Source organism: Cardiocondyla obscurior, linkage group LG04, assembly GCF_019399895.1.
Source record: "Cardiocondyla obscurior isolate alpha-2009 linkage group LG04, Cobs3.1, whole genome shotgun sequence".
In the NCBI taxonomy this organism is placed as follows: domain Eukaryota; kingdom Metazoa; phylum Arthropoda; class Insecta; order Hymenoptera; family Formicidae; genus Cardiocondyla; species Cardiocondyla obscurior.
The window spans coordinates 3595877-3606095 of record NC_091867.1 but is presented as its reverse complement, the minus strand read 5'-3'; the positions used below and the strand labels follow the sequence as shown (position 1 = coordinate 3606095).

The following is a 10219-nucleotide window of genomic DNA, read 5'->3' as shown; positions in this document are numbered from 1 at the left end:
CAGCATACACGCACACAGTATTACATTAATTACGGTGTCTAGTGCAACAGCCATTTAACGATAATTTAGAGAAGAGGATAAATGGAGAGAAAAATGCAGGTGCATTGCACGCGTTGAATTATCACTACGTCAATATTTCGTATCGCATCGACAGGCAATCGATTTCATGTAAGACGCTCCATTTTATCATAGGAAAAACGAAGGAAAAAGAAGAACTCATTACCTGTCATCCGCAATCAAACCTCTATTTCCCTTCTATTTAAATCCTTCCGTAAACGAGAGCGTTACGATGGTCACAAGAATTTTTATAAATGTATTTTTTCGTCTCCCTCTTCTCCACGTGTTGAAAACACATCCCGATTCGATGATCATCGTAAAAGCGCTAGACGTTAGTGACTTACGGACTTTTCCACTGAAACCACTGCCACGCGGCAGACGGCGATCCAACCAGCACATGTCCAAATAAACTTACAATATTACTATCTTAAGTACAATATATTAAGTGTTTTCAAAAAATATATGATCTATATATGATAATAAAAAAACGGGAAAACGTTTTATCGGATTTACATTCACTTTCTAAATCACGATCACCCTCAGTTGTCTTTACGAATCGACTATTTCATTCCTCGTCAAATAATTCGCTTTCAATTCCTTTCGCAAACTAATTGCTAAAAGCACGCTGATTATCTAAAATAAAAAATTACATTAATTCTTTATTTATTAAATATATCTATATATGAAGGCAAGAGAGTAAATGGGCTTACCAGAATTGGACATATGACGAGTGTGGAAATAGAAGTAGTCTGAATATACGATTTAAATAATATTATGGCTTCCTTTAAACATCCAGATTTATAAGACATATTCTCGGTCATGGGCAGGCACTGAAAATGGTTGAGATAAATTACAACATTTCTATGTAAATTCTATATTGATATTTATTTTTAAATTGGATGCAACAGCCGTATCCGTTTTGCGCGATTGTGGAAATTTGCTAATATTGGATAATATATTTATTTAACAATTAAATAAATTATCAGTATGGATTAAAGTAAATTAATAATTATTAATGTATTTAATAATCAGCAATTATGGTCGTCGAATAAATGATGTTTTCGATTGTTTAATTTATGTCGGCTATTTGGAAATTAAACTGCTAATGAAGTAGTTTATTGCAGTTGACCGGATGAAAATTATGACGACCCGTCCGTGACTGTTTGACGGAACAGGAAAAAGAGAAAATCCCGGAACGAGAGAAGACTAAAAGGAATTCGGATATTATTAGGCGACCGGATGTGCGGCACGCCTGAACGCAACTCGTTCATTTCCCCGGCATGAAAAAGAAAGTACACGCTTTAAGTTCTGCTACTTGGCAGAAAATGGATCAAGACATGACTGGTGCAATCCTTCCATGAGTAAGAGCGGATGTAGCTTTCAGACGAGAGCTATTTTAAATTTGTTTTCTCTATAGATATTCAAACTATAAATTATCTGTATTTAATTACCTACATAATATATTTCTGCGCTCCTCCTTTTATATTAAAAAGAATTTTTTCAATGAGCTGTTTTAAATTTACTTGTTTAGTTGACGTAGAGCAACAACTTTCAGGAATGTTCATATGATGATCCAGCCAGTCTCTGGATGATCTGATTCCACAACATTTTAACTGCAATAAATGATCGTTAATAAAAATTCGAAGTTTACAATTGAAAAAAATGTGACAGCATGGTTATGAAATTAATAAATTCTTACATATCTATGAGTGTTGTCCCATTCTTCTGCCCAATCCTTAGATTGATAATTTTTCATCGAATAAATCATACCATCTCGAACTTTTTTCGTAATCATATCAAAAATTGGAAAACTTATTGTCAGGGATATAAATACAGCACAGAGAGCAACTGTTTGACATATTATATACTGCAAAATAAAATATATATATCAGAAACATAAAACAAATAATGCTCTCAAGTTTTTTTGTCACAGTTAACATTACAAGTAAATCAATATAAAATATATTTTATCTTTAAAAACCTGTTTTGGATTAAATCGAATTTATTGCTGCTTTGTAATGTTTAATGTTATTAAAAAATACATTACCAATTAAATAAATAATATTTAATTCTCAATTGTAATTAAAGAAAAATGACAATTTAATCATGCGCCCATGTAGATGATTGAGAAATTCAATCCCAGGGTTTCGCGGCGTAGACACTCCGAAAACGTTTGGGAAGCATTAAGAGTATATGTAGAAAGAGTAAATTGATCGTATGGTTAGAGCACCGTTCCCGCCAATTTTGTAGCCTGGTGGTGGAAGGTAGCGGCCATTACGAAAAGGGCGTGGACAAGGAATTAGCGGGAACAGCGCTGATAGTTCCGAGGAAATTCACTACGAGCCACCACCGACAAATCAAGCAAATAATACGGAGTCAACGCGCCGATGGTCGTACGGATTTGCCATCTTTTACTTTGTCAATTATCTTATTTTTCAATTATCATAATTATTACTGCTGCGTTTTATCTGAACTATTCCCTATCCAAAACCGCGCGTTCGTTATTTGGTTAAATATATATATACATACATATATGGAATGATTTTAGAACATTTGCTGTTATTAAGTTAATTAACTTACGAAGACCATAAGATGTTCTTTTCTCTTTACAATCCCTACAATCCCGGTAAGAGCCACAAGAAACACGAAAACTCCTAAAATTAATAAAATCGTCACGGAAAGCCGTTGGCCAAAGAATCTGAATGTTAGATCTTCAGTTGCCAGTATCCAAATGGATAACGCTATTACCGCTGCACCTGCGAGCTAATTAAATAAATTCCGAAGTTAATGCAACATCTTCGAACTGACAAATTGCATGAAAACTTTAAACATAACACCTCATTTCCGCATACTTACGAGGATCATGCTGTTGAGTAACAAGAAGGAAAATTTTGAACATCCCATCGGCAGCCGCTCGTAAAACGATTCGGGAGAATCATCGACGTTCCGTGAACTCTTTTCCGTAGAGAGTGTTTCGTCGCTCTCGCTAATATCATCATCCGTGTCCGATTCATTCTCGTCCTTGTTTTTGTCACGACCCATCGCGCTTAGCCAAAGTTTCCCCCAGTTCACACAATTCCGTGTCATTTACAAAACAGATTTAATTATGTCTAGGTTAGACTGCTTATGAATTTGTCGCTAATTCAAGCCTGTCATTTGGCGACATCAACTAATTGTACTCGAATATCTATTGATTAAAAAAAAAAAAATTACACTCACAACTAATAATATTTATATCTTCGTTATGTCGAGTCTATTTGACTGAAAGAATTTACTTACAATTGATTTTTTTTTATTATCGTAGTAAGTCAGATTTTTATTTTGTCGTGAACATAGCTATTTACGGTACAGTTTCCAAGATGCAGACATAGCGATTGCATCCTGATTGATAATAACCTAAAATGATAACACAGATTTTACATAAAAGAATTGATATAATACAATGTAGTTTAGTAATTCGAGTGCAGATGGCGCATTGAAGAGTTTTCGTTTATCTGCATTTTACGGTTCTCACATGCCGAAAGAACGAGTGCAGGTAAAAGAAAACGTGATTTCGTTGACACGTGCTAAACAAAATGAGTTTCATTTAATTTACATCTCGATTAACAACGTTCGATATGGGCGAGGAAATTAAGGATTTCTCCCAATTAAAACTAAATTCTTGGCTCCTTGCGCAATGCGAGTCCATGGGTAAATAATTTTTTGTTAACAAATTTTTTTACTAGAGTACTTTCTGATTACAAAGTTACAAAGAACGATTTATGATATTCAAGACAATAAGCCTTTGCAAAAGTATAAGTTTTATTGAATCACACAATTATTTGTTTGTTCAGGTTTAAAAAAGCCAACACCAATTCAACAGAACTGTATTCCTCAAGTACTGGCAGGCAAAGATTGCATAGGTTGTGCCAAAACAGGTAGTGGAAAAACCTTGGCATTTGCTCTGCCTATTTTGCAAAAATTATGCGAAGATCCATATGGTATATTTGCTCTTATATTAACGCCAACAAGAGAATTGGCCTTTCAGGTAAACCAGCAATGTTACTATTTTTATTAATTTATTAAAATTAAGTGCATGATTTGTAATAATTTAATATTTAGGTAAAATAATACTTACAATAATAAAATTATTTTAGATTGCTGATCAGTTTGCTGCCATTGGTAAAGCTATCAATTTGAAAAAATGTGTAATTGTTGGTGGCATGGACATGATTGTACAAGGATTAGAATTATCAAAACATCCACATATAGTTGTAGCTACCCCAGGTCGACTAGCAGACCACTTAGACAGTTGTGATACATTTTCCTTGCAGAAAATCCAATTTTTAGTATTGGATGAAGCTGACAGGTTACTTGGTGGTCATTTTGATGCACAGTTGAAAAAAATATTTGCTGCACTACCTAAGCAAAAACAAGTATTGTTCTTTAGTGCTACAATGACAGATGCTCTTGAAAAAGTGCAACATTTGGCTTCTGATAAGGTATAATTCATTAACATAACCATATTACACAGAGTGTACCTTTAAAATTATCTTTGTTTGATAGTGAACACTATGCATAAAATACAATTAATCCATAACATTACAAAAGTAATAGATTAAAATTATAAATGCTTGATTCAGGTTTTTACATGGCAAGAAGAGGATGACGCCGGAATCGCTACTGTAAGAAAATTAGATCAACGTTATGTGTTGTGTCCTAAAGATGTACTTGATTCATATTTAATAGAAGTAATACGGACATTTCGTGCTGCAAATAAAGACGGTTCCATTATGATATTTACAGACACTTGCAAGTAAGTTACACATTTGTTCTTGTCATACAATATAAAAGAAGCTTCAAAGATTATGTATTCAAATCTAATTATATATAATTTTTTTATATTTAGACATTGTCAGTTATTATCAATGACATTGAATGATGTTGGATTTACGAACGTAGCTCTTCATGCGATGATTAAGCAAAAAGAACGCTTAGCAGCATTAAGTAAGTTCAAGTCAAACCATGTACAGATATTAATTGCTACCAATGTCGCAGCAAGAGGACTGGATATCCCAACAGTACAGTTGGTTATTAATCACACAATACCAAATGTACCAAAGGAATATATTCATAGAGTCGGTAGAACTGCTCGTGCAGGTAAAAGTGGTATGGCGATAAGCTTGATAACTCCACATGATATTAAATTATTGCACGCAATCGAGGACGCCATAGGTACTAAATTAACAGAATTTAAAGTAGATGGTGAGTACATATTTTTTTTATGTTTATATACTTTTATTTTTGAATAAAAATAATTGAAAATTATATGTAATTATTCTTTGATATTAGATAAAGAAATTGTTACCATTGTGACGCAAATATCTGTGGCAAAACGGGAAGCAGAAATTAAATTGGATGAGACTGATTTTTACGAAAAGAAAATGATGTATAAACGAAAAAAATTAATCTTGAAAGGACTGGAGGAAGGTCGATCTCTAGATGAGATAGATATTATCGAGGAAAAAAAGGAACATAAAAAAAGAAAAAAAAGAAAAGTACAAGAAACAAAAACTTGAAGTTTCTTGTGAATGACAATTAATATGGTAATATTTATAATAAACAACATCAAATATACATACAATATGCAATTACCTATTCATATAATTCGTACATACAATTATAAGTTATACACAATTATTTTTACCACATTTTTATAACTTATTAAAAAACTGCATTGCATATTTCGCATCAAAATAGTATGTAAATTATATTTGAATAAAAACAAATAATAAATATGTTTATAATTGTGCATAAATGTATAAAAATACATAATACGATACCTATTTTAAAGTTTAAATATATTTTTGAAAATTTACACAGAAAATGTTAGGCAGTTTCAATTTAAATAAAAAATAAGATATTTTTATTTAAATGTTTTTGTTTCATTAAAATTGGTGTTAATTTTTCGTAAAATTTTATATAAATTTTTTACTTTGTAAAAAAAAATTTTATACAAATTTCTTTTTTTTAATTTAAATATTTAAAATAATTTACTGTTTATATATATGTATATATATGTGTGTATGTGTGTGTATGTATGTTTGTATCTGATAAGTGCTAGATATTTTTAATGTAATAAATGGAGTAAAATGTAATTGAAAAGGCAACTTCATATAAAAAATACTATATGACTACATTATCCAGAAAATAGCGCACTTTTGAGATATTTAAAGGCGCGCTCTAATTTTTTCTTCATTTTGTATTAAGTTTAATTTTTGTAAAAAGGCATAGAGCTCAGCGACGTATTCTTTAGGGTATGTGTAGAAATGAGCAACGTGTGGCGACTCCTCAAATGTTTTCACGTACGTCTGTAACATATAAATGTATCTTTTATATGATTTTCTCACAAATTATTAAACGCGATTTATACCTTTATTCCTAATGATTCCCAAGTGTCACGCAAAGTCAAATTACTGGTTACTGCACCAACGGGATCAGTTTTGCTTACGAATAATAATGCTGGTACGCGCACACCAGCGGTATGAAATATCTGACTGGATCGAATATAATACTGTGTCGCTTGTTGATGGAATGTTTTCATATGATATCTAAAAGTAAACATTGCTCGATATAATTATACACTTTTTTTTTTATCGCACAAATGTCAATCGATCTTTTTTGTTGCTTACTCTACATATTTTTGCAGCATAGATTGCAGCATTGCATTTTTCGGGAATACTGCACGAGGAAAACCAATTGCAATCTGACTAACGTCAGCTATGCTATCCCACACTTGTCCGACAATTCTGTCTGTAATATTATTGTACTTATCCTTATTGCTGTGTATTAAATCCAAAGCTTCACCCCACATGTAACCGCCCACTGAAAATCCATGTAACAGAATTTGCTGGTAACTTTCATTTTGTTTTAAGAAAGTCAACAAATCCGCTGCAACTAACTGAAAAAAAGTTTTCTAATGTAATAAACATACCAACCCACTTTAGACAATTTAGAATTCTGAACAAAATTCTATTTAATTTTATGTGCCTCACATATTACTTATGTTATGGAGAAGATATATAAAATACTGCATTTGTCCTTACTCTAGAGCCTTTTGCAGGCCACATGAGCTGCCAGGGTGTGAGAGATACCACTGCCACATCAAAACCTTGCTCCATATATAAATTAACAAATTTCATAACGTGTCGTCGTTTTGATAGCAGCCAAGTAAGAATAACTAATAAAGGACGATTGTTTGTCACATTTAAGTTAGATGCGACGTTCTTAGATAATACAATGCGATTATCCTGTGTAAGAAATTCGATATTCTTTGACACATGATGCGAAGATATCAGGCGCGTTAGTTGTCCGATACCCTAAATTAAAAGAAATTGCAAATATCATAACGAGGAATATAATAAGAACACATGATTAACAATTATAAGTTGCCCCAGCATTATCATTATTTTTGCATTGCAAGTAAAAGAACACAATACCAAGTATGGGTTGCGCCTCAACAGCTGTGACTGCGCACACAAGCTAATTTGCCTTCCCAAATAGGCATTGCACAAAGCTCTTACCATCATTGTGACAAAAAAAGTTTGCTGCTTTTCTCATATACCTACAAAATATCAAAAGATTATATTACTTCCAGTATAACATAGTAAATATTTCGATAAAGGTTCTAATCACAAAATGAGGCAAAAAGTATCAATAATCTGACATAGACTTAAACTTTGACGTTAAATATAAACATTTAAACTTTAGCTAGGAAGCATATGTACAACATATAACATGTACGTACATATGTATATGTATCGTAAAATAAAAAAAAAATTTAATAATAAGAACAGGCAATGAGGTTTAAATGCACAACTGTGATGCTTTCACTGGGAAATGCTTTTATCTTATGTAATACAATTAAAAACTTATTACCAACCGATTTTTGTAAAGATCCCACCCGACAGACCACTCGAGCGTACACTGCGTCTATGTATTTCACCAATAATTCTGCCGACTCTGCATAATGAACAATTCCTTATGATTGGCTTGTCGATTATACTACATACAATTATCTCATCTCCCACCTTCGCACCTTCCCTCTCTCTTTTTCACTGTTCCTTTCTTTCTTCGGGGCACGTCGAGAGGATTATTCCACTTCGCCAGCTAATTTGCATTTTATACCTGAGTAAAAGCGAGATACAGGCTCTTGGTTACTGAAATCAAGTTAGAATCGATGCTGCCGCTCGAGTGGGACGCGCGATGACGACTGGGGAGTCCTGGGGAGAAGTGGGATGGCAGATTGTCAAAGTTACATGGGTGTCGTTACGCACACACGTACGCGATCGCGTTTACAAATAAATACATAATAGCGCCACGCGGACTTGTCGTGGCAATCGCTATCGCAACAACTTGTGTAAAGTCCGAGAACACCGAGGTCCGTGTCTCCGTTTGGCAGCGATAATGCGGCGGCTCGTGACGGCGTTTATCGAATTTATCTATTGCGGCACGAATGAGTTCCGGTATCAACCCCCAGAGCGAAACAGCGCGTCACTGAAATGAATTCGCTCGGAATAAATACTGTCTGGCGCGGCCGGAACGGAATCTTCCCGGACGTCGCCACCGCGAAAGGTTACCAGCTACAAGCGTACGAACTACGACGGTGTTCATGCGTCGCTCTCGCACGCCTGGGGACTCCACTATTTTTTTCTCAAGGGGTGCGTAAACGTGAGCGCGCGCGCGCGCGCCCGTCCCAAATAGAACGAGAAGTCGTAATGACGTCACGATTAGTAATATTAAAATAGCGCTAGATGTTAGCGATCGTTTCAGAAACATTTTGTCGTAATCGCCAAGTTTCTCGTTTTAAGGATTTCTTTTTTTTTTTTCTTAATTAAGAGATAATTTTACATAACGCTGAAAATATTAACGAAACGTCTGGGTGTATAAAAGAGTATACAAGCAATTCAATTTCTTTTTACAAATGCTGAATACGAGACAGAAGAAGAAAAAACGTACTTGTAATTAGTTAAATGTATTCAGATCGTATGTAAATTGTGGATATTTTTAACTTTATCGCGTGCATTCAAGCGTGCGTTTAAGAAAACTCGACAGAAACAGAATAAATGTAAGCCTTCATAAATATAGATCATAAATATAGATTCATCTTGCGATGAATTTCTAATTAAACTCATTCAAGACAAATCACTGGTTTTTACGACTACGTTATCTTTCAACGACGCCAGACATCAAAATATGAAAACAATGAAAAGAATAAATTTTATCAAAGCAAAAAAAAAAAGAATTAGTCATGTAAACGAGCGTGACTCGTTGCGCAAAAAAAGTACTATACGCTCGCGATATCATTCCGGATCTTCCGTCAAAACTGCAAAACAAAGTAAAACGAAAGGAGCAACGGGTGTTTCTTGGCTCGCGATTCGAACTGCAATCTAACCGTCCTTGGTCGTTGTTCTGCGAGGTCAACGATCGCGAAAGGACAGGAAAAAGAGCTCACTGATTTATTCGTCGCATCGCGCGGCTACGTGTGCGCGCTCAACTTCGATTTCCCTTTTTTTTTTCTTCGTTCCTTTCGACGCACACACAAACGAGTAAACCCCGGGATGCCAGAGACACGGCAAAATGACGAACGGGCGGACTGGTTTATTCGCAAAATTACTTACAGCTCGAGACCGGTCGGTGATTCGCGAGTCGCCAGTCGACGAATCAGTCGTACGAACAGCCGGGATGGACTTTTATCGCATCGTCCCGAGTTATTTAACAGTACGAACGCCGCGGTCGCACTGCGCGTTTTGTAGCGCCCGTCACCGCATGTCTTGTACTCGGCACTTCTTCGAGCGGGATGCTAGCCTCCAGTGTACAAAGTCTTGCTAAATAGATTCCCAAGGTCCTGAGTCACGCTGCGATTTCAGGCGCCTCTTTGCATCGGTCAGAACGAGAGTACTGTTACGTGACGCGACGTGCCATCGTAGAATCTTTAGATTTCAATCTTTTCATCGTTGAAATTTATCCAAGCTAACTTTTATCAGTTCTTAAAATATAGTATTACATGTAAGACATCATATCGCCAACTACACTTTTATGTCCTCGAGATAACGATGGACTTAGAAAGATCCTTCTCAAACTGATCTTCGTTACGAGCTTATCTCTCGTAGAAGTTTGCACA

The 10219-nt window shown here is 34.8% G+C and overlaps 3 protein-coding genes across 8 annotated transcripts; 1 reads left to right on the top strand and 2 right to left on the bottom strand.

The window, feature by feature from the left end:
- Positions 1 to 42: 42 nt before the first annotated feature.
- Positions 43 to 3447, bottom strand: LOC139102284 (tetraspanin-13-like). Of its 2 annotated transcripts, XM_070656084.1 has the most exons (7): positions 3337 to 3447; positions 2914 to 3244; positions 2638 to 2820; positions 1757 to 1924; positions 1513 to 1670; positions 768 to 887; positions 43 to 690 (listed from the first exon to the last, which is right to left on the bottom strand). In XM_070656084.1, exons 2-6 carry the CDS (start codon positions 3142 to 3144, stop codon positions 875 to 877), a joined length of 753 nt encoding a protein of 250 aa, XP_070512185.1. In that variant the 5' UTR covers positions 3145 to 3244; positions 3337 to 3447; the 3' UTR covers positions 43 to 690; positions 768 to 874. The 2 variants fall into 2 exon arrangements, with proteins under 2 accessions (XP_070512185.1, XP_070512186.1); XM_070656085.1 differs by lacking the exon at positions 43 to 690 and having other exon boundaries at positions 1509 to 1670.
- Positions 3290 to 6222, top strand: Dbp45a (putative ATP-dependent RNA helicase Dbp45A). Its single transcript, XM_070656066.1, has 6 exons — positions 3290 to 3747; positions 3891 to 4084; positions 4194 to 4538; positions 4680 to 4852; positions 4946 to 5301; positions 5389 to 6222. Exons 1-6 carry the CDS (start codon positions 3675 to 3677, stop codon positions 5613 to 5615), a joined length of 1368 nt encoding a protein of 455 aa, XP_070512167.1. The 5' UTR covers positions 3290 to 3674; the 3' UTR covers positions 5616 to 6222.
- Positions 5670 to 10038, bottom strand: L(2)k09913 (lethal (2) k09913). 5 transcript variants are annotated; one of them, XM_070656074.1, is made up of 8 exons: positions 9717 to 10038; positions 8127 to 8223; positions 7979 to 8058; positions 7536 to 7660; positions 7143 to 7415; positions 6729 to 6997; positions 6470 to 6647; positions 5670 to 6407 (listed from the first exon to the last, which is right to left on the bottom strand). In XM_070656074.1, the coding sequence occupies exons 4-8, from the start codon at positions 7623 to 7625 to the stop codon at positions 6267 to 6269; spliced, it is 951 nt and encodes a 316-aa protein (XP_070512175.1). In that variant the 5' UTR covers positions 7626 to 7660; positions 7979 to 8058; positions 8127 to 8223; positions 9717 to 10038; the 3' UTR covers positions 5670 to 6266. The 5 variants fall into 5 exon arrangements, with proteins under 5 accessions (XP_070512175.1, XP_070512178.1, XP_070512176.1 ...); XM_070656077.1 differs by lacking the exon at positions 9717 to 10038 and having other exon boundaries at positions 7620 to 7660; positions 8127 to 8414; XM_070656075.1 differs by lacking the exon at positions 9717 to 10038 and having other exon boundaries at positions 8135 to 8413.
- Positions 10039 to 10219: the final 181 nt, after the last annotated feature.